At 46.9% G+C, this 22,884-nt stretch overlaps 1 protein-coding gene across 1 annotated transcript; it reads left to right on the top strand.

Annotated features, from left to right (window-relative positions):
* The first annotated feature begins 528 nt into the window (after window positions 1-528).
* On the top strand, window positions 529-22,646 carry LOC145360295 (chymotrypsin-like elastase family member 2A). The gene is made up of 8 exons (XM_080215442.1): window positions 529-607; window positions 3,404-3,492; window positions 8,630-8,727; window positions 10,074-10,208; window positions 12,802-12,938; window positions 14,701-14,846; window positions 16,750-16,902; window positions 22,593-22,646. Exons 1-8 carry the CDS (start codon window positions 529-531, stop codon window positions 22,608-22,610), a joined length of 855 nt encoding a protein of 284 aa, XP_080071568.1. The 3' UTR covers window positions 22,611-22,646.
* Window positions 22,647-22,884: the final 238 nt, after the last annotated feature.

The raw sequence follows: 22,884 nt of genomic DNA, 5'->3' as shown, positions 1-22,884 counted from the left end.
CTTAATTATGCTGGCAGCTTTCCCAAGGCAGCAGGAAGTGTAGACGGAGCCATTGGATGGGGGACAGTTTGAGTGACGGACTGGGCGTCGTTCACAACCCAACCAGACCAAATCTGTGTTCAGTGTTGATACCAATGCGTCCATTCCATGTTCAGTGTGGCTGCCAACTCGGTAAAGCCCGTATTTAGTATTGGTACCAGCTAGGCCAAGCCTGCGGACGTGGCTGTCTGCAATGTTACTGAACGTAACATGAAAACAGCTCTGGGTGCACTGAGTGACCTCCTCCTCCATCCGTATCTGGCCGATCTATTGAAATTTGCTGATATCGGGCACATCAGGCCCTGCCCTGTCCCCTTCTCTACCATTGCAGAGTTGTTAATGAACTGCGGTGAAACCTTGAGCACCTGTTAACACGTCAGGAACAAACTGCCCATCTCACACAAACAGTGCTGCTCTTTATTCTCTGCTCCTAATCTGACACATTGATTAATAAGGTGCTAGGTAAGAAGGTCGGGCAAATCTCTATAAATGTTACCGCAGCGGCATCTCAACAGCAGAGGCATAGAAATGATTTCGCTCGTGGTAACAGCTCTGCTCCTGGCCCGTGGTAAGAACCGTGTGCTCTGAGCGTAGCCCCAGCACTGCTACTAGAGTTTATTATTGTTTTTTACACACACAACCTGACCACTTGGGTGAGAGACCTGATGGCCGGCAGTGCCACAGTGGTTAGCACTGCTGCCTCCCAGCGCCGGGGGCCCAGGTTCAATTCCAGCCTCGGGTCACTGTCTGTGTGGAGTTTGCACGTTCCCCCCTGGGGTGCTCCGGTTTCCTCCCGCAGCACAAAGACTAGGTGGATCGGCCATGCTAAATACACGGGGATTGGGTGGAGGGGAGGGCTTGAGCAGGTTTGCTCTTTTGGAGAGACGGTGCAGGCATTGATGGGCTGAATGGCCTCTTTCTGCAGTGGAGGGATTCTCTGGTTGCATGGCCCTTTGTCCATTCCTAAAGGCGCTGTCTCCTAGCTGAGGAATGGCCTCTTGGGCACTGACTGCTCTCTCATATCTCACCCAAGTGGCCAGTCTCTATGTATGTACCTGGATGGGGTTAATCAGTGAGCTATTTAACACTGCTGGGTGGGTGGAGGCGGGGAGCTGGGGTGGGGGGGGGCGGGGGGGGGAGTGGTGTGGGGTTGGGGGTGGGGTGCAGGGAGGATCTGAGGTCAGTTATAATCTGAATGGGCTTCAGACCAGGGAGTGGGCAGCTGGCGGGGGGGAGCGAGTACCAAAAGCATTGGCTGGCTTGGATTGCATTTTAACTTCTGGGACCTCATTTTACAAACTGCTCGGAAGCTGGGAGGGGGGTGGGGGAGAGGCGGTGGAAATAGTGTCTGTTGTTGGGGGAAGAGCTCGTCTATGTCAGCTCAGCAGATGGGAGGAAGCTTTCTTTTTATTATTGGTTCACGGGGCTCATGGTGTCGGTAGTTATTACCCATTTGTCAGTGCTGAGAAAGTGGTGGCGAGCGCCCCCACCCCCCAGTGTGGACACACTCAGGACACCTTCAGGAAGGCAGGTCCGGTATGCTGACCCAGACACAGTGAAGGAACGGTGATACGGGATGAGGGGTGGGGGGTGCTTTGTGCCTGCTTTTCTTGTCCTTCTATGTGGTAGAAATCACGGCAAGTTGCCTTATAGATGGTACACACTGCTGCCCCTGTGCACCAGTGAGGGAGAGGGTGTACGGTTGATAAGCTGGATGGATTGCCAGTTAATCGGGCTGCTTTGTCCTGGTGTCAAACCTCTTGAGTGTTGTTGGATCTGCACCCATCCAGGCAAGCAGGGTGTATCCCATCACACCCCTGACTTGTGCTGTATAGATGGTGGGCAAGCTTTGGGCAGTCAGGAGGTAAGTTACTCGCCACAACATTCCTAGCCTCTGACCTCCTCTTGTAGCCACAGTATTCATAGGGCGAGCCTCATCCCCAGCTCCCCATGCTGATAGTGGGAGGAACAGCAGTGGGGATGCCATTGATGGAGAGATGGTTAGATTCTCTCTTGTTGGAGCTGGTCATTGTCTGGCACTTGGGTGGCGCGGATATTATTTACCATTTGTCAGCCCAAGTCTGGGTATTGTCCAGGTCTTGCTGCATTTGAACATGGACTGCTTCAGTATCTGAGGAGTCGCGAACGGTGCTGAACATTGTGTAATCATCGGCGAACATTCCAAATTCTGACCTAATGACAGAGGGAAGACCATTGATGAGGCAGGTGAAGAGGGTGGGGCTTAGGACCTTGAGGGACTCGTGCAGTGATATTCCAGGGATGAGATAATTAGCCTCCAACAAACAACAACCATCTTCCTTTGTGCCTTTGTCTCCACCTGACATCTGCACATATACAGTCCCTAGCTAGTGGTGAGACGCACCAATCTTGGTAGATCTACCCCTCCCCCCTTTCTAGCTCACTAGCCCTGACACTAACTGTATTAGAACCACAGAATCCCTACAGTAGGAGGCCACTGAGTCTGCACTGACTCTCCAAAAGAGCATCCCACCCACCCAGGTCCAGCCACCGGCCCCACTCATTTTACCACAGCCGATGCACCTAACCTGCACATCCTTGGACCACGAGAGGAAACCGGAGCATCCGGAGGAAACCCATGCAGACACGTGCAAACTCCGCACAATCACCTGAGGCCGGAATTCAGCCCAGATCCCTGGTTCTGTGAGGCAGCAATGCTAACCACTGTGTCACCGTGCCACCCAACCTGTGCCACACGATCCTGGCTGGATGAGTTAAGTCAGCGCGCACTGACAATTGGGCCTTGCTAGTTGTATAGCTCAGTGGTACACAGGCTGGTACAATAACTCACCTTGGGTGTACACGGGGATACTGAAAGTGGGACTCAGGGCTGTGCGGTGGATGATAAGAATATAGCGCCTTAAACTTCAACGTGGGTGCTGATTTCCTTGGGCCATTCAGAAAGAGCCGTCAAACATTGGGAGCTCCCAGCCCGGCGACGGAGCACCTTCACCCTTTGGCACTATCTTGCAAAGGAAAACCAGCGGGAAGGATCCATCGGGAATGGGATTAATTGGACAGCCCTTTCAAGGGGCCAGCACCAAAATAACACGCCGAATGGCCTCCTCTGTTTTGTCTCCACCTGACTCACAAGCTTTCGAGGTGAAGCTCTTCTTAAAGAAGAGCTTAACCTCGAAAGCTTGTGAGTTTACTATCAAATAAATTGGTTGGACTTAAACCCGGTGTTGTCAGACTCTTTACTGTGTTTACCCCAGTCCAACGCCGGCATATCCACATCTTGTCTGATTTTATCATCCTGTGTCTCTGGGAAAAGGTTATTTTAAAACGCAGACTGGATTGAGAATGAGTGTTGTTTGTCTTGCAGCCTATGGGTGCGGCACACCTGCTGTTCCACCAATAACCTCCAGGGTTGTGGGTGGAGTTGATGCCCAGCCCCACAGCTGGCCGTGGCAGGTAAGAAATCCTTTTCCATTTCCCGAAAGTAGAAACAAAACAATGTCAGCAGAGTTTCCTGTAAATTTACATTGTTTGATATCAGATTTTTAAATTTGATTTATTATTGTCACATGTATTAGTATACAGTGAAAAGTATTGTTTCTTGTGCGCTATACAAAGCATACGGTTCATAGAGAAAGAAAGGAGGGGGGGCAGAATGTGGTGTTACAGTCATAGCCAGGGTGCAGAGAAAGAGCAACTTAATACAAGGTAGATCCATTCAAAACTCTGACAGCAGCAAGGAAGAAACTTTTCTTGAGTCGGTTGGTATGTGACCTCAGACTTCTGTATCTTTTTCCTGATGATAGAAATTGGAAGAGAGAATGTCCGGGGTGTGTGGTGTCCTTGATTATGCTGGCTGCTTTGCCAAGGCGACAGGAAGTGTAGACAAGGTCAATGGATGGGAGGCTGGTTTGTGTGATGGATTGGGCTACATTCACGACCTTTTGTAGTTCCTTGCGGCCTTGGGCAGAGCAGGAGCCATACCAAGCTGTGATACAACCAGAAAGAATGCTTTCTGTGGTGCATCTGTAAAAGTTGGTGAGAGCTGTAGTGGACATGCCAAATTTCCTTAGTCTTCTGAGAAAGTAGAGGCGTTGGTGGGCTTTCTTAACTATAGCATCGGCTCCTAGTCCCTCCGTCTGTTAATGTGGACCTCTTGTCAATGCGGAGTTCCAGTTATCTAATCCTCGACCTATTGTTTTTACTTATTAATTATTTAGCCTTTGTTACTTGGGCTTTATTGAGCATAAACGTGATCTACCTAATTTATAGTTGTAGGTTGACAATTGGTATTGCTTAGATGCAAAGTTAATTTGCAAATAAATTGCTTGGTTGTGAACATGATGTTTAACTGAGAGGTTTCATGAACTCTTCAGAGACTCCTTGATCATTCCTTAATTATTTCTACATAAGGTTTCAGTGCAAGCAGTGAACTGCCCAGAGGTGATGAATTACATGATGCAATTTCGCCTTAATGAGGTCTGAGTGTATTGATTACCCTGTGTGTACCCATGATCTGGGTGGCACAGTGGGTTAGCACTGCTGTCTCACAGTGCCAGGGACCTGGGTTTGATTCCCGGTTTGGGTCACTATCTGTGTGGAGCTTGCATGTTCTCCCCGTGTCTGTATGGGTTTCCTCCGGGTGCTCTGGTTTCCTCTCACAGTCTGAAAGACGTGCTGGTTAGTTGCATTGATCCGAACAGGTGGCAACTAGAGGAATTTCGCAGTAGTTTTGTTGTATTGTTAATGTAGGCCTTCTTGTGATACTAATAAATAAACTTTCTTACTGTACTTCAAGATTTTTAGAAGTAAAAAAGATTGAATATTACGATACTTTCCATTATCTTTTGTGGCCAAGTGACCACAAATACGCCCAGGACTGACTGTCTTCCTCAACTTCCTTTTCCCATATTCCCAGAGAGTCCAAACACCTGAATCCCAGCTTTAACTATATTCTGCGATGGAGTATCTGCAGACTACAGGGTAGAGAACTCAAAGATTTACAACCCTTTGAGTGAGGAAGATTTATCTTATCTCAGTTCTAAATAACCAGCCCTTTAACTCTGACATTCTTCCCCTGTTCCAGATCCCCGTCAGCCTCTCAGTGTCAACAGTAAGTTCACTGATACAACCTCTCAGTGGCTGCTACCCCGTTCAATCCCATTCAGAATCTTGCAATGGGATCACCTCTCGTTCTTCCAAACTGCGGAGGGTGTTGGCTCAGTTCACTGAGCCCTCTCCTCGCAGAACGACCTTCTTCCACTGAGGAATCTGGAAAATCCCTGATTTTAGTGGGCAACCAAATGCAAAGCTATGATCAGGCTTCTTTGTGCTAATTCCCATCCTTGTGTTCCAATCCCCCCACAGTCTCGACTCTCCCCGCCTCCATCCAGGCTCACCGTTCGGAGATCTCTGCGCCCCCATCAGTTCTGGCTTCTCGCCCTTCCTTGGTTTTCATTGCTCCGCCATGGCTGGTTGTACCTCCTCCTGCTCAGAGCCTGTGCCCTGGAATTCCCATCCGGAACCCCCCTCCACCTCCTTTCTCCTCTTTAAAGACTCATGTTAAACCTACCTCTTTCACCAACCTTTTGGCCACCCAATGCCTACAGTGCAGAAAGAGGCCATTTGGCCCATCGAGCCTGCATTGCCAACAATCCCACCCCATGTATTTGCCTCACTAATTTCCTCGACACTAAGGGGCAATTATTTTGCATCATCCTAACCCACACATCTTTCAGACGGTGGGAGGAAACCAGAGCACCCGGAGGAAACCCATGCAGACATGGGGAGAATGTGCAAACTCCACACACAGACAGTGACCCAAGCCAGGAATCGAACCCGGGTCCCTGGCACAGTGAGGCAGCAGTGCTAATCACTATGCCACCATGCCGGCTCACCTGCCCCATTATCTATTTCCCTGCGTGACCTGGTATCAACGTTTGTTTGACAATGGTGCTGTGAAGTGCCTTTGGGTCGGGTGTGTTAGTTCAGTAAAGATGCTGTATTAAAAGCAAACACAGTAAGAAGTGTGACAACACCAGAGCAGATGCTCCGCCTGAGGCCAGAACTCTCCATTCACCTGACAAAGAGGGAAACCTCGAAAGCTTGTGGGTTTACTATCAAATAAATCGGTTGGACTTAAACCTGGTGTCATCAGGTTGCTTATTGTGTTTACCCGAGTCCAACGCTGGCATCTCCACATCATAAATATTAAACTGCAGACTGCATTAAAACACCTACCATTTTATAAATAAGAGCAATGCTGCCATCTCCTGGCGTTTAAATAACACTGCAGCACCAGGAGGGTGTTTCTCCTGATGCGGAAAAGTTTCCTGTTTTGTTCGAGTAAAAGCTCCCATCTTAACTTTTTGTATTTGTTTGTTCCGGGGATGTGGGTGATGCGACTCAAGGTGATTGATTGCCAGTTTCTACTTACCCTGAAAAGGTGGCGTGGGCCTGCAGACCCACCATCTATCACTGAACTTTCTGCTGTCATCATCGTGTTAGCTAGGGAATGCCAGATTACTGACCCAGTGACAACGAATGGGGATATATTTCTGGATCGGGATGGTGTACAATTTAAAAGGTCACTTGAAGTTGATGGTGGTCCCACAACATTGTCGCTAGCGTCCTTCGCAGTATTTAGAGATTGCAGGAAGGAAATGCAATTGAAATCATAGAATCAGTGCAGAAGGAGACCATTCGGCCCATCAAGTCTGCCCACAATCCTATCCAGGCCCTATCCCCATAACTCCATGCACTTATCCTAGCTAGTCAATTTAGCATGGCCAATCCACCTAACCCGCCCATCTTTGGGCTGTGGGAGGAAATCGGAGCGCCCGGAGGAAACCCACTCAGATACGGGGAGAACGTGCAAAATAGACAGTGACCCAAGCCGGGAAGCGAACCTGTGTTCCTGGCGCTGTGAAGCAGCAGTGCTAACCACAGTGCCACTGTGCCTTGCCCAGTTGCTGCACAGCATTCTGTAGAGGGCACATATGGAGGTCATGATGGTAAAGGAGATGAACTTTGAGCCCATGCTTACAGTGCTGATTGAGTGAATAATTCTGTTCTGGATGGTAAAAACCTCCCGAATATTCTTGTGTCTCCACCGATCCATCACAGTCCTGACTTCAGCTTTGTAAAGAGTGGGTAGGCTTTGAGGAATCCAAAAATGATCCACTTCATTGTATAGTTTCTGTGATGCCAATGTGTTGACCTTGCCTGGTTTGAGATGCTGGACAAGGGTGACCCCATGATGTTGGTGGTGATCTTGGTGGAAGTGAGGAGAAGATATTTCACCCACTTCCAGAACCCACTTTTCCGTTTCAATTTCTCTGAGAACACTGCACAAATATTGCTGTTTGCAACCTCATCATTAGACTCCTTGATTATTCAGGGAATGTTAATCTGTAGATTTTTCTCCATTAAGGAGGGCAAAACAACAGATTTATACGGTGGGGTCACACCAACCACACCTGTAGGGGTGAGCACTAAATGCAACGTTTCCTCATCAGGGAATTTCTTCATCCCAGGAATCATCCTGGGGAACCTTTTCTGAACTGCCTGAAAAGAAGTCACATTCCTTCTTTGTAATCCGCCTAACCTACACATCTTTGTACACTAAGGGGCAATTTAGCATGGCCAATCCACCTAACCTACACATCTTTGCACACTAAGGGGCAATTTAGCATGGCCAATCCACCTAACCTACACATCTTTGCACACTAAGGGGCAATTTAGCATGGCCAATCCACCTAACCTACACATCTTTGTACACTTAGGGGCAATTTATCATGGCAAATCCACCTAACCTACACATCTTTGTACACTTAGGGGCAATTTAGCATGGCCAATCCACCTAACCTACACATCTTTGCACACTAAGGGGCAATTTAGCATGGCCAATCCACCTAACCTACACATCTTTGCACACTAAGAGGCAATGTAGCTTGGCCAATCCACCCAGCCTGCACATTTTTGCACACTAAGGGTAATTTTGCGTGGCCAATCCATCTAATCGACACATCTTTGGACACCAAGGGGCAATTTGGCTTGACCAATCCACCCTAACCTGCATATCTTTGCACACTAAGGGCAATTTAGTTGCCAATCAACCTAATCCGCACATCTTTGGACTGTGGGAGGAAACTGAAGCACCTGGAGGAAACCCACGCAGACATGGGGAGAACATGTAAACTCCACACTGTCAGTCAAGGCTGGAATCAAACCCAGGTCCCTGGCGCTGTGAGGCAGCAGTGCCACTGTCCTGCCCAGTGACATTAATGTTGCAATGACAATGGACAGCCACACTGGGGCGTATTTTCCCATTCTGCCTGCCCTGGGAATCGTAGTGGGTGAGGGGCAGGCAATGGAAAGCTCTGTTGGATCTCAGTAGGATTTTCCAGCCACATTTGTCCAAAGACCAGAAGATAATCCCACCCGCGTTCAATGGAGTTGGCTTGGTTCTGTCTGCTACGATTCCTGTGGCAGTAAAATTCTGACCATTGTTTTTTTGTGTGGGTGGTGGTGGTGGGGGGTGCGGTTTATTTCAAATCCGGCAGCATGACTTGTTCCCTTTTGTTTCACCAAGGTCTCTCTCCAATATTTAAAAAATGAAAATTGGGCCCATACTTGTGGCGGATCCCTCATCGCGGCCAACTGGGTGATGACTGCTGCTCACTGCATCAGGTGAGTTTGGAAAGGAACAAGTCAGTGTGTGACAGCTACCCTACACCTACTCTCATTTCAGCTTTACTCATTCTGATTTTCATTCAGCGCTCCTCTAAACGTCCCCTTAGTGTTCCTCCTAAGTTACATTTACAACGTCCTGCATGCACTGTCTGTAACCTCGTAGTCTTTCAACCCATTGCACGGTACAGGGTGACAAGGAGGGGACGATGATATTCATCATGAGGATTGAGGCAGATGCCACAGAGTGTGAGGGCACAGGGGAACGGCAATTTTCAAGGGGGGATTGGGTATATATTTCAAAAAAGGAAAAGCAAATGTAGGCGAAAGCGCAGGGAGATTAGATATCTCTTTCACAGAACCAGTAGACTCAGTGGTCTTTCTCTCTGCTCAGCGATTCTCTCTCCGACTTTTACTCGTTCTTTCCCAGAACCTCACGACTGCAGCAATCCATGATTCCCACTCCTCTTCCACCTTGAAGGCATTTAAAACTTCCTCTAAAGTCTCTTCCTGCACGGTGACAATTCTGGGCTGGGGAATGGCGTGAAGTCATGATGCTCACTTGGAGAGCCGGTGCGGACTCGATGGGCCAAATGTTCATAAGTTCATAAGACATAGGAGCAGAATCAGGCCATTCGGTCCATCGAGTCTGCTTCGCCATTCGATCATGGCTGACATGCTCCTCATCCCCATTTCTCTGCCTTCTCCCCATAACCCTTCAACCCATCACCAATCAAAAATTCTGTCTAACTCCTCCTTAAATTTACTCACCATCCCAGCATCCACCACACTTTGGGGCAGCGAATTCCACAGATTCACAACCCTTTGGGAGAAGTGGTTTTTCCTCAACTCTGTTTTAAATTTGCTATCCATCATCCTGAGACCTCTCATCCTAGAATGCCCCACAGGAGGAAGCGTCTGCTCCACGTCTAGTTTATCCCTACCTTTTAATCATCTTGTATACCTCAATTAGATCTCCCCTCATTCTTCTGAATTCCAGACAGCGTAGGGCTAACCTGTTCAATCTCTCTTCTTCTCCTTCTGCGCCGTAACCATTCTGTGATTCTGTGAAAACCAAAAACACAGAGTGGGATTTTTCCATCCAGCCCGTCGCGGGAATCGTAGTGGGCGGGACATGGACCATGAAAAGGTCCGTTGACCTCGGGTGGGATTTTCCGGTCTTGAGGGAAGCGAGGCGGGAAAGGCCTGCCCATAGTGTCAGACAATTAACTAATCTCATCTTCCCATCTACCGTATTCAACATCTGACATTATAGGCCCTCGTTATTGATTGAAGCACTGCCCGTCCAGACAACTGAAAATTCTGATTTTTTTTCCCTCTTTAAGCAAGAGCAAGACGTATCGGGTGGTGCTTGGCAAACACAACCTCAAGTCTTCAGAACTGGGATCAGTTGCAATGGAAATTGCTCCGGAGAACATGTTTGTCCATGAGAAATGGAATCCAATTCTTGTTGCTCTTGGGTAAGTGTAGATCCCAATTTACATCCTTGTGTTGAAGAAAGGGTGTTAACATCCCAACATAACTCAATTCCAATTTTGTGGGGGTGCTCCCTGCCTATATTACATGCTGAGCTCCACATCATTCTTCCATCTCGCTTGGACCACCTCAAAACCCAATAGCTCTTTGTGGGTTTGTGAGTTAATTGGGACAGATTACCCACATTTTGCATGGTGTGGACATCCAACTCCGTAGCCAAAGAGCCCTCACAGCCTCAAATATGACTGGAGTCCATCAATCTTGGCAGGATTTCAGGAACAATTGGAAAGAATCAGGACAGGGTGGCACAGAGATTAGCACTGCTGCCACACAGCGCTAGGGACCCAGGTTCAATTCCAGTCTCAGTGACCGTCTATGTGGAGTCTGCACTTCTTCCCTATGTGGGCTTGGATTTCCTCTAGGTGTTCCGGTTTCCTCCCACACTCCAAAGATGTGCAAGGCCAGATGGATTGGCTATGTCAAATTGCCCGTGAGTGTCCCCCTTTGACTAGGGGGATTGGTAAATACAGGGGATAGGACCTGGGTAAGATGCTTTTTCAGAGAGTCAGTGCTGACTCGATGGGCCAAATGGCCTCCTTCTGCACTGTAGAGATTCTATGGTGTAATCACTGTACCATCAAAAATTGCATTCTGGTTGCAATTTTCATAAATGTTCCTTAATTTTCTTTTGACAAACTTCTGACCCTCATGCAGTTGACGTGTGCAGAAGCTTTGACAATCCCATGTGTGAGCCAGGTAGGTCCACAGCACTCTGCTTGGTCAACCATCCAGCATGCTCATTAATGGTGGAATGGTTGGCCTGTTGCTACTGGGGGCTGGGGTTTTTATCAATCGGATCCAGCCATGTTGACCAAAGCCCGAATGGATAGGATGGTCTTACCTGGACAAGAAATCAGAATCCACTGACAGAATTCTACCGCCCTGTCCGCCACAGGAATCGGAGCAGGCCAGGGGCGGGCAATGGGATGGACCATTGACATAGGGCTTGATTATACAGTTTTGGATCGAGCGAGGCCATAAGATCCCACCCCAACAAATCTTTACCAGGTAGAACTCAGGCAGCATCTGGGGCACATACTGGCTTGGGATACGTTCCAACAGGGAGAGAGTGAATGCACATAATCCCATGCAAACCAAACCCTGCGATGTTGGTGTAAATCTCTCAGCTGCTTGGATAGCTGACCCTTGATAGTGGGTTGCTCGATGTGTTAAAACATCCTGCTGACCAAGGTGTTCAATGTGACTTTGTCATTTCATCTCATTTCAAAGTGGGGGGCAGTTTCATGTTCAGTTGGAACAACAGCAGTATTGCTGAAAAAACTTTTCATCTTGCACTCATCAGGATAATTTGCAGGAGTACCAAATATACAGGGAACAACAATTTATACTGTATGAAAAGAGAGTGCGGATTGGTTGGCAAATGGACTCTGATTGGTAGAGGCCTTTCCTTGAAGAATGCACCAGTTGATGGTGACTCACAGTTAACTTCTGAGCATTGTTTGAAATTTAAACCAGGCAGCTTGACTGATCAAGGCATTGCTCAAAAATGTTTTTTTTCAGCAATACTCACGTTCTGTACTACCAAATGACCATAAGGAGAAAATTAATTGTGACCACTGCAGTGCTTTATTTATGCTCATTTCATTCATTCCATCCCCTCCTGATGAGACTAAGTTGTGCCAGGGTATGGTTCTTCATGGACCAAGAGCTCTGTGACAACTTAACCAAGTGGAAATTTGTCATAGATGAGGTTTAATAAACTCATGATAGGTTATTCCATTATGTGCTGTCATTCAGACATAAGGAGAGGGTATGGGAAATTCAATTTAGTTTAGGGGTCCCAACAACAACTGCTAGGTGAGGTTTGTTTAACTCAAAGTCCAGTGCCTCACAGGATAGTCCTTACTGGAAACAGACTCAGTGATTCTCACAGTATGCTGTTCCAGGAAGCCAAACTTCCCAAAGTGTCTTTGGTGAAGCCAGGACAAACTCTTACTGAAGGTTAATGGAAGTTCCTCCAGGAATAATGTTCACTTTAAATGCTCTCATTCTCGGTCGGATGTCCCTGGAGAGGGAACATGTGGTGTTGAAGGGCACCATTGAGACTTTCCGTGCCTGTTGGGCACCACGGGGACTGGGGTGTATAACTGACCAATTTAATCACATTTTGATTTGATGTTCATAAGTTGATAAGACATAGGAGCAAAATTAGGCCATTTGGCCCACCGAGTCTGCTCTGCCATTCAACCTTGGCTGATATGCTACTCATTCCCATTTCCCTGCCTTCTCCCCATAACCCTTCAACCCCTTACCAATTAAAAATCTGTCTAACTCCTCCTTAAATTGAAAGTGTTTTAAGTTTCCTTTCTGCTTCCTCTTTTGTTTCAAAGTGTTCCTTCTTTTCGCGGGCTGTCCTTCTTGCTTTGCCCCTGAGTTTGTTTAATTTAGTTTATTTGATTTACCAAAAAGGAAGTTGGGGGATGAAAATGTTCTCTTTCTAATTCCTTTAGCTAAGAGTCAGTTGTTGACTGGTGATTCTTGATTCAACCCTCACAGGTACGACATTGCACTCATCAAGCTCTCCACCGCTGTAACTCTGACCAGCTCAATCGAGCTGGGATGCATCCCTGCTCCTAATTCCGTGCTTCCCAACAACTATCCCTGTTTTGTGACCGGATGGGGTCGCCTCTCCAGTGAGTGATGCTCAAAATATTTTCTTTATACAGATGTCACCGTCACGTATTTCCAAAGAATACTCTCAAAGTGCTGCGCCCATATTGTTTAGCTCTCCCCGTCCGGAGAAGGGAAGACTGCGATCCGGAAAGGAAGTGCTATTCTTTCTCGATACATTCATGAAAACACATAGGGCTTAGCAGCAGGCCATTCGGCCCTTCAAGCCTGCTCCTTCATTCAATAAGATCATTGCTCTTCTCGCTGCAGCCTCAACCCCATTTTCCTGTCCTCCCAATAACTCTGTCTATTAGAAACCTATGCAATGCGGCCTTGAATAGGTTCAACGATCCAGCATCCACGGCTTTCGGGGGTCATAATTCCCCCGGGTTAAACACCTTCAGATTCTCCGAATCTGTCTTAAAATCTTATTTTTGACCTGTGTCCCCTTGTTCTAGTCTCCCCCACAAAAAGAAACATTCTCCCAGTAGGGAATAGTGCAGAGGGAAGCCACTTGGCCCATTGAATCTGCACTGGCTTTTCCGCAGACCCACCTACCCTCGTCCTATTCTCGCAATCCCATCATTTACCATGGCTAATCCACATAACCTACACATCTTGTGACACTAAAGTTTACTTATTTGTAACTCACAAGTAAGGCTTACGTTAACACTGCAATGGAGTTACTATGAAAATCCCCGAGTCACCACACTCCAGTGCCTGAGGGAGAATTTATCACGGCCAGTGCACCTAACCAGCACATCTTTCAGACTGTGGAAGGAAACTGCAGCACCTGGAAGAAACCCACGCAGGCACAGGGAGAACATGCAGACTCCGCACAGACGGTGACCCAAGCCAGGAATCGAACCTGAATCCCTGGCACTTTGAAGCAGCAGTGCTGACTCCTGTACCACTGTGCCACCCTCTAAGGGAAGATAGTTTGCTTTAAGGACACATAATCAACATGGAATTTAATTGGCATTTAATCCTGTTCATTTATCTTTTATAATGTTCAGTATGTGTGTCTGGTGGTTTGTAGACTGAATTTCACTGATAGATTTTTTTCACTTACTGAAGACAAGGAGATTGTGTTAATATGTGCTAACATTCCATTGGATTGGAGTGCAGCGGCAAGAGTTCTTTGCTCAACTCCTGGATGAAGGAATTCTTGGGGCAAAGGGAATCAAGGAATAAGTGAGTAGAAGGCGGGATCAATCAGGCTGTCAAATTGGATCATCAGCCATGATCATAATGAATGGCGGAGCTGACTCAAAAGGTCGAATTGCCTCTGCCTGCTCCTTATGAAAAGAGTAAGCTTGGCTCTATCCGTGTCCTCAAATACCCTAACAATTATAGGATCATCATAGAATCCCTACAGAACCCTTTGGGTCTGCACCAACTCTCCGACATAGCATCATAGGCCCCCCACCCCACAGCCCCACACACTTACCATGGCTAATCCATTTAACCTACATGTCATGGGACACTAAAGGGCAATTTAGCATGACCAATCCACCTAACCTGCACATCTTTGGATTGTGAGGGGAAGCCGAAACTGCAGACACGGGAGAACGTGCAAACTCCACATAGTCACGCAAGGTCGGAATTGAATCTGGGTCCCTGACACTGTGAGGTAGCAGTGTTAACCACTCACTAAGATTAGCACATGAATAACTGCACTTTAGGCAAGTACCCCAAAAGGGTCATCTTTAAGGGGAGACAGTGAGTGAAATTTTAACAACAAAGCAGCCGATGTAAACCATCTCTTTTTGATTCCCATTGCAGCAAACGGCCCCATCGCTGACAATCTCCAGCAGGCTCTCATGCCGGTGGTAGACTACACAACATGTTCCAAGATGGACTGGTGGGGTTTCGCCGTGAGGAAGACGATGGTGTGCGCCGGCGGAGATGGAATTGTGGCTGGGTGCAATGTGAGTAATCTGGGAAAGAATGTAAACAACCACAACAAAGATTCAAAGAATAGCTTTGATTAATGAACAAACATGGACGGAAGGCAACTCATACAAGTGTAAACAATGAGCTTGGTTTCAAAACTCTAGGGACTGCCTAAAGCAGTAAGAAGCTCCAACAGTGTTAAAATTCAGAGCAGGAATAGCTAGAAATGGAAATGTTTTGATGTGTTTGTGTCAACACTTAGAAGGAAGGGCGTGTGTTGACAGTGCAATTAGTGGAATACACATTCAAGTAGGAACCACAATAGCCTTCCTAAGTTAGATGACAATATTGTTCTTGTACAACATAAATACTGGGCGGTGAGATGTTTTCATTCATGGGAGAGTCTCGAACAAGGGGACGTAGCCACTCAAGATAAAGGTCATTGAAAACTGAGATGGGTAGAACTTTCTTCTCACAGAGAGTGGTGAATCTCTGGAAATTTTTGCCCCAGAAGGTGGTGGAGGCTGGATCATTGGAAACATTTAAAGTGGTGGAGGTGGGTAAATATTTGATAGACCGAGGAATAGAGGAAATGGCACAGGAAAGGAGTTGAGGCCAAAATAGATCAGCCATGATCTTATTGAATGGTGGGGCAGGCTTGAAGGGCCTGGACGCCTCCTCCTGTGTCTATTTCTTGTCTTGTGTTGTGTTGAGACCATTCGATCTATGGCACAGTGTTGGAAACGGAGGCAATGAAGCTTTTTCAGCCAAGTTAATATCCTGACAAGTTTTTCCACACCAGATTTAAGCTGTCTTTCGTAGAAATTCCAAATAGAATACTTTTTTGGTAAACTGCTTGGTCCTGCCTTGGGAAATCCCATTTGATTTCAGTAAATCTTCCTTCCATTATTATTGTCACATGTATGAGCATACAGTGAAAAGTATTGTTTCTTGCATACTATACAGACAAAGCTAACCATACATAGACAAGGAAAGAATGTGCAGGATGTAGTGTTACAGTCACAGTTAGGGTGTAGAGAAAGATTAACTTAATATGAGGTAGGTCCATTCTAAAATCTGATGGCAGCAGAGAAGAAGTTGTTTTTTGAGTCGGGTGGTATGTGTCCTCAGACTTTTGTATCTTTTTGCCAACGGAGAAAGGTGAAAGAGAGTATGTCTGGGGTGCGTGGGGGGTCCTTGATTATACTGGTTGCTTTTCTGAGGCAGTGGCAAGTGTAGACATAGTCCAATGGATGGGAGGCAGGTTTGCGTGATGGACTGTGTTCATTAACAACCCTTTGTAGTTTCTTGTGGTCTTGGGCAGAGCAGGAGCCATACCAAGCTGTGATACAACCAGAAAGAATGCTTTCTATGGTACATCTGTAAAAGTTGGTAAGAGTTGTAGTGGACATACCAGATTTCCTTAACTTCCAGAGAAAGTAGAAGTGTTGGTGGACTGTCTTAACTATAGCCAGGACAGGTTGTTGGTGATCTGGACACTAGGAACTTGAAGCTTTCAACCACTTGAACTTCACCCCTACAGATAGGGGCATGTTCTCCTTTATGCTTCCTGAAGTCGATGACTATCTCCTTCATTTTGTTGACGTTGAGGGAAAGATCATTATTGTCGCATCAATTCACCAGATTCTCCATCTCTTTCCTGTATTCCTAAGGTTAGGAAGTTGGCATTTCCTTTAAGATACTGTGGAAATGTAGATTCCATCAGCAGCCATCAAACCAATGTTGAGTTGAGTTAAAAAGTGGTTAGCAAAGCACGATATGAGATCAATTGAACAGCATCATGGGTCAGTAAGACCTGACTTCACATGCTACGAGCCAAATAAAAGTAGATCAACTAATTTCATGCAACACTGCAGCAGCCCGTGGCTACAGATGTGTCTTGGTCTGGAAAAGAAACTCACTAACCTTTCTCAACAGGGAGACTCAGGTGGACCTCTAAATTGCCGGAGTACTGACGGAATCTGGCAGGTGCATGGTATTGCCAGTTTTGTATCTAGCTTGGGTTGCAATGCCAAGAAGAAGCCCACTGTCTTCACTCGCGTTTCTGCCTATAATGACTGGATCAATCAGGTATGCTGGAGATATAAGAATGAATGGCTAAATGTTCTGGGGGCTGGGGTACAACAGAACTGAATATCCCACCAGTGTTTCAATGAGACTTATTGTATTTAATGCTAATATGTGTAATCTTTATAGTGCGTTTGCTTTTCCTCACACTATCCAACATTGAGAATAAGGTCATACCTAGGAACAACTAGAAAGTAGCAAGTATCCATGTTCATCTGTGGAACGCACTCCACATGGGTAAAAGAAGTTTCCCTTTTATTTCAGTTAAATGATACAGTTGGACTCTTCATTGAATCCCTACAGTGTAGAAAGGCCATTTGACCCACCAAGCCTGCACTGACAACAATCCCCCCCAGGCCCTATCCCTCTAACCCCATGTATTTACACAACTAATCGCCCTGACACTAAGGGGCAGTTTTACCTTGGGGCCAATCCATCTCACCCACCCATTTTTGGACTGTGGGAGGAAACCGGAGCATGCAGAAGAAACCTACACAGACTTGGGGGAGAACTTACAAACTCCAGACAGTGTCCCAAGCAGGGATCGAACTCAGGTCCTTGGTGCTGTGAGGCAGTAGTGCTGACCACTGTGCCCCCCTATTAGTGTCATCATTCGCCACATTTCAGAATAAAATTGGCAGCTGACAGGATTTATAAGACCAGAATTTCCTGGACAGTTTCAGCAGAGTCAGGAATTCTTTCCAGGGGAAATTCATGTGCAACTAAATTGTCAAAAATTTCATTACGTGCAAAGTTGCAAGTGGCATCTCCAAGATTCTTCTGCCAAAATTCCCTTGCCACTCATCCTCACAGAGCTAACCCTGGATGCAAATGACCTGCAGGAAGTGGGGTTAGAATTTTTCATTGGCAAGGCTGGCTCAGAACCCAGTCTTGCTGGGTACAGTTAATTCAGTCATCCAGAAACCACCAATGCTGATGTTTTATTATCTGAGGCCTTGTTTCACTTGACTTCGGTGAGGAGAAAGGAGTCCTTGAAATAAAAACTTGTGATAACAGTCACCAACAATATTACGAACAAAATAGTAGAGATTTGAACAGGATAACACTGCACTAGCAAAGTGGTTCAAATGTAGCTACAACACTGGCCTCTACCCAGCAATGTGGAAAATCACCCAGGTACATTCTGTTCACAAGAAACAGAACAAGCCAACCCGGCCAATTACCACCCCATTCATCTACTCTCCATCATCAGTAAAGTGATGGAAGGGGTCATAAGCAGTGTTATCAAGCGGTCTTACTCAGCAATAACCTGCTCAGTGGTGCTCAGTTTGGATTCCACCACTCAGCTCCTGACTGCATTGCAGCTTTAGTTCAAACGTGGGCAAAAGACTGAATGCCAGAGATAAGGAGGTACTGCCCTTGACATCAAAGGTAGCATTTGACCAATTTTTTAACTTTGTTTATTAGTCACAAGTTGGCTTACATCCACACTAATGAACTTACTGTGAAAATCCCCTAGTCGCCACACTCCAGCGCCTGTTCGGATACATTGAGGGAGAAGTTAGCATGGCCAATACAGCTAACTAGCACATCTTTGGACTATGGGAGGAAACCCACACAGACACAGGAAGAATATGCACAGTGCACACAGTGACGCAAGCTGGGAATTGAACCTGGGTTCCTGGTGCTGAGGCAGCAGTACTAACCACTGTGCCACCACGCATTAAGGAACCCTATAAAACTGGAGACAATGGGAATTGGGAGAAACTCTCCACTGGTTGGAGTCATACTTGGCACAAAAGGAAGATGGTTGAGGTGATTGAAGGTCAATCATCTCAGCTCCAGGACTCCAGAGCTGCAGGAGTCCCTCAATGGAGTGTTGTGGGCCCAACTATTTTCATTTTGATCTCCCTTCAATCAGGTTCAAAGTGGGGATGTTTGCAGGTGACTGCACAATGCTCAACACCATTGGCGACCCCTTAAATTGTAGAATTCCTACAATGCAGAAGGAAGCCATTTGGCCCATCGAGTCTGCACCAACTTTCCAACAGAGCAGCTTACCCATGCCTTAACACCATAACCCCAGTCATCTATCCCACTAACCTGCACATCTTTGGACTGCGGGAAGAAACTGGAGCATGCAGAGGAAATTCATACAGCCACGAGGAGAACGTGCAAACTCCACACAATCACCCCAGGGCTGGAATAGAAACTGGGTCACTCGCACTGTGAGGCAGTAGTGCTAACTATTCGCCATGCCGTACCTTCCTGAAGCAGTTAATGTCCAAATGCAGCAAGACCTGGACAATATCCACGCTTGGGCTGACAAGTTGTTAGGAAGGCTTATGGGATGTTAGCCTTTATAGGAAGGGGCTTAGAGTATAAAAGCTGCCGTCTAATGCTTCAGTTATACAGAACGTTGGTTAGACCGCATTTGGAGTACTGCGTCCAGTTCTGGTCACCTTATTACCGGAAGGACGTGGAGTCTCTGGAAAGGGTGCAGAGGAGGTTTACCAGGATGTTGCCTGGCATGGGGGGACTGGGTTACGAGGAGAGACTGAAGAGACTGGGGCTATTCTCCTTGGAAAGAAGGAGATTGAGAGGGGACATGATAGAGGTATATAAGATACTGAAGGGAATAGATAGAGTTAATAGTGAGAGACTGCTCCCTAGACTGGGTACGAACACAAGAGGTCATCAATTAAGGGTGAGGGGGGGGAGGTATAATTTGGAGGTAAGAGGAAGGTTCTTTACACAGAGAGTTGTGGGGGTCTGGAATGCGCTACCGAGTAGGGTGGTGGAGGCAGGCACGTTGGACTCGTTTAAGATGCAGTTAGATAGGCATATGAGTGAAACGGGAATGGAGGGATATGGTAGGGGCTATTAAATAGGGTAAACCTCGGGAGACACCGGAAGGGCAGGCTGTATAACTAATATGTTTTGTCTTTATTCCACAGGTGGAGGTCCACCTCGTGTCAAGCGAGGGGCATGCACACGGCGGGTTGTGCGTGGGCTGCTCTTGGAAGTCCAGGGGTGGCCTAGTACTTCATGTCGGTGTGTGTGCTTGAACAAGCGCCAAGCTTGATCCTGGACCGATAGACGGGCTCCACAACAGCTCAGTGACTAGCACTGCTAGCTGTGCAGATACATGGATTTGGGCCTGTGTCTGTGGGAGTTTGCGCATTCTCCCTGTGGTTGCGTGGGTTTCCTCCGGGCGCTCCGGTTTCCTCCCACACCCCAAAGATGTGCTCTTAGGCTAATTGGTTTCCACCAAATTGACACTATTTCTTCCCTGAATCTGACTGAGTAGGGTCCCATTCGTAGACATGCAGGGTAGAATAGGTGTAGGGCGATGCGGCGGCGCGGGCTCGTTGGGCCGAAGGGCCTGTTTCCCGTGCTGGGTTGTTCTTTGTTCTAAGTAACATTCATGTCACACAAACGCTAGGCAACGACCAAAGATGTGCAGGTTAGGTTGATTGGCCATGCTAAAATTGCCCCTTATTGTCCTGAGATGTATAGGTTAGCAGGATTAGTGGGTAAATATGTACAGATATGGGGGTAGGGCCTGGGTGGGATTGTGGTTGGTCCAGGCTCGATGGGCCAACTGGCCTCTTTCTGCACTGTAGGGTTTCTATGATTCTGTAGGGCAACTATGGGTGAGCAATAAGTGACATTCAATGGCATTGCCAGTGCTAAATCCCCTGCTTTCAACATTCATTGACTAGAAACTGAACTGGACTAACCCTTTAAATGCTGTGGTATCAGAGCAGGTCAAAGGCTAGGAATCCTGTGGCAAGAAACTGATTTCCTGACACCTCCCCCCAAAGCTTGTTTGTGGAAGGGAATATTCTCCAGTTGCCTGGATGGATGCAGCTTCAGCAGCACCCAAGATACTCAACACCACCCAGTGCAAAGCGGCTGCTTGATTGCTACCCCTTCCATAAAAATTCATTCCCTCCACCACCAATGAACAGTGGCAGCTGTACGTACCATCTACAAGATACTCTGCAGGAACTCACTTAGGCAACATCTTCTAAACCCACAATCACTACCATCTAAAGCAGCAGCTGAGAACACCACCACCTGGAGGTTCTCCTCTAAGCTGCTCACCATCCTGACTTGGAAAAACATTACTGTTCCCTTACTGTTTCTGGGATACCCTCCCTAACAGCACCATGGGTATACTTACACTTCAGGAACCACAATGGTTCAACAAGGCAATTCACTTCCACGTCCAAAGACGCACAGGTTAGGTTGATTGGCTATGCTAAAATTGCCCCTTACTGTCCTGAGGTGCGTAGGTTGGAGGGATTAGCGGGTAAATATGTAGGGATATAGGAATAGGACCCGGGTGGAATTGTGGTCAATGCAGACTCGATAGGCCAAATGGCCTCTTTCTGCACTGTAGAGTTTCTATGATTCTGTAGGGCAAGTATGAATGGACAATAAATGTTGGACTAGACGGCGATACCCACACTTTGTGAATTATCAAAAACTGGCTAGGAGGAACAAGGTCACTTATGTAGAGAAGTACATTTAATAATGGTTACTCTGTTTCTTAATATCAAGCTAATTAAAATGGTCTGACCCAATTCCTCTAACTGTGTCAGCAGATTGACTTAAGTCAATTTCATCATAGAATCCTTACAGTGAAGGCTTATGGAGTCTGCACCAACCCTGGAAGAGCATCTTAGTAAGCCTCATCCATAACCCCCACCCACCCAAACCCTAAGCATTTAGCGTGATCAATCTGCCGAGCCTGCATATCTTTGGACAGCGAGAAGAAACAAGAACCCGGGGGAAACACGCAGACACAGGGAGAACATGCAAACTCTGTACAGTCACCCAAGGTCCCTGGTGCTGTGAGGCAGCAGTGTTAACCACTCTGCCACCGTGTTGCCCATTAGTACCACTGCTTTTTTAAAGCAAGCTTGAAGCATAAGCTTCATGGAGGCAGTAACCCTTCTTGCCTTTCCCAAGTGGTGGTTCTTTATACATCAGCCTGGTCAGTGAGCAGTGATGATCAGTTCAACCATGAAGCACATTGCAACCAAGCCAGATCCCATCTTGACCCAATGAAAACCCAATTTACTTTGCAGTGGGCATTACTATCAGGACCAGAAAGTGTGCTTTATACTTCTTAGCAGTGTGTACATCCACAAGATGCACTGCAGCAATTCACCACAGATCCTTACACAGCACCTTCCAAACCCACGACCACTGCCATCTAAAAAGGACAAGGGCACCAGATACATGGGAGCACCACCACCTGCAATTTCCCCTCCAAACCACTCACCATCCTGACTTGGAAATATATCGCTGTTGCTTCACAATCACTGGGTCAACATCCTGGAAGTCCCTCCCCAGAATGGACTGCAGTGATTCAAGGCAACAGCTCACCATCACCATCTTGAGGGCAACCAGGGATGGGCAATAAACGCTGGCCAGCCAGTGATGCCCATGTGCCATGAATGAATGAAAGGTTCTGGTTAGGAGGGCTCCATTGGTCATTAGGCTATGACTAAGGCGTGAGGGGCACAAACTTTCCAAAATTGATTGCTCACAATGTGGAGCATCCAAAATTTCCATCTCCCCCATCACAGTAGGCATCAGGACATTAAGGCTCAGAGGATCCGTTACTCTCACACACTAGCAGTAGGTTGTTCTGTGAAGTTGATTCTGCTTTTGTCACCCTGACAATAGTAACTGTTTTTATTTCTTTTATTCCACAGATAATGGCAAACAACTGAAGTGAATCACAAAAGGGATGCATGATTCAAAATGGACTTGGTCTACGATTCAATAAATAAATCAATTATTTGCTTTAACTTGCTTGTTTGCCCCCGCACCCCACCCCCCCCAAACCCTTCCAAAACACAGTTTATGCACTAATGGACACTGGTTTTGTACCACAGGACAATATCCAGATGGATCTAAAAACCATAGGCTTCTATTCTCAAAGTTAATAGCATGCAAATCACACAACCACTAGCCCCACTTTTAATATGGCACAGTTTACTGGCC

The sequence above is a fragment of the Carcharhinus amblyrhynchos genome, chromosome 30, assembly GCF_965287045.1.
Source record: "Carcharhinus amblyrhynchos chromosome 30, sCarAmb.v2.hapA, whole genome shotgun sequence".
NCBI lineage: Eukaryota > Metazoa > Chordata > Chondrichthyes > Carcharhiniformes > Carcharhinidae > Carcharhinus > Carcharhinus amblyrhynchos.
Note: the sequence above shows the minus strand (reverse complement) of the source record. Positions and strands in the feature narration are given on the sequence as shown.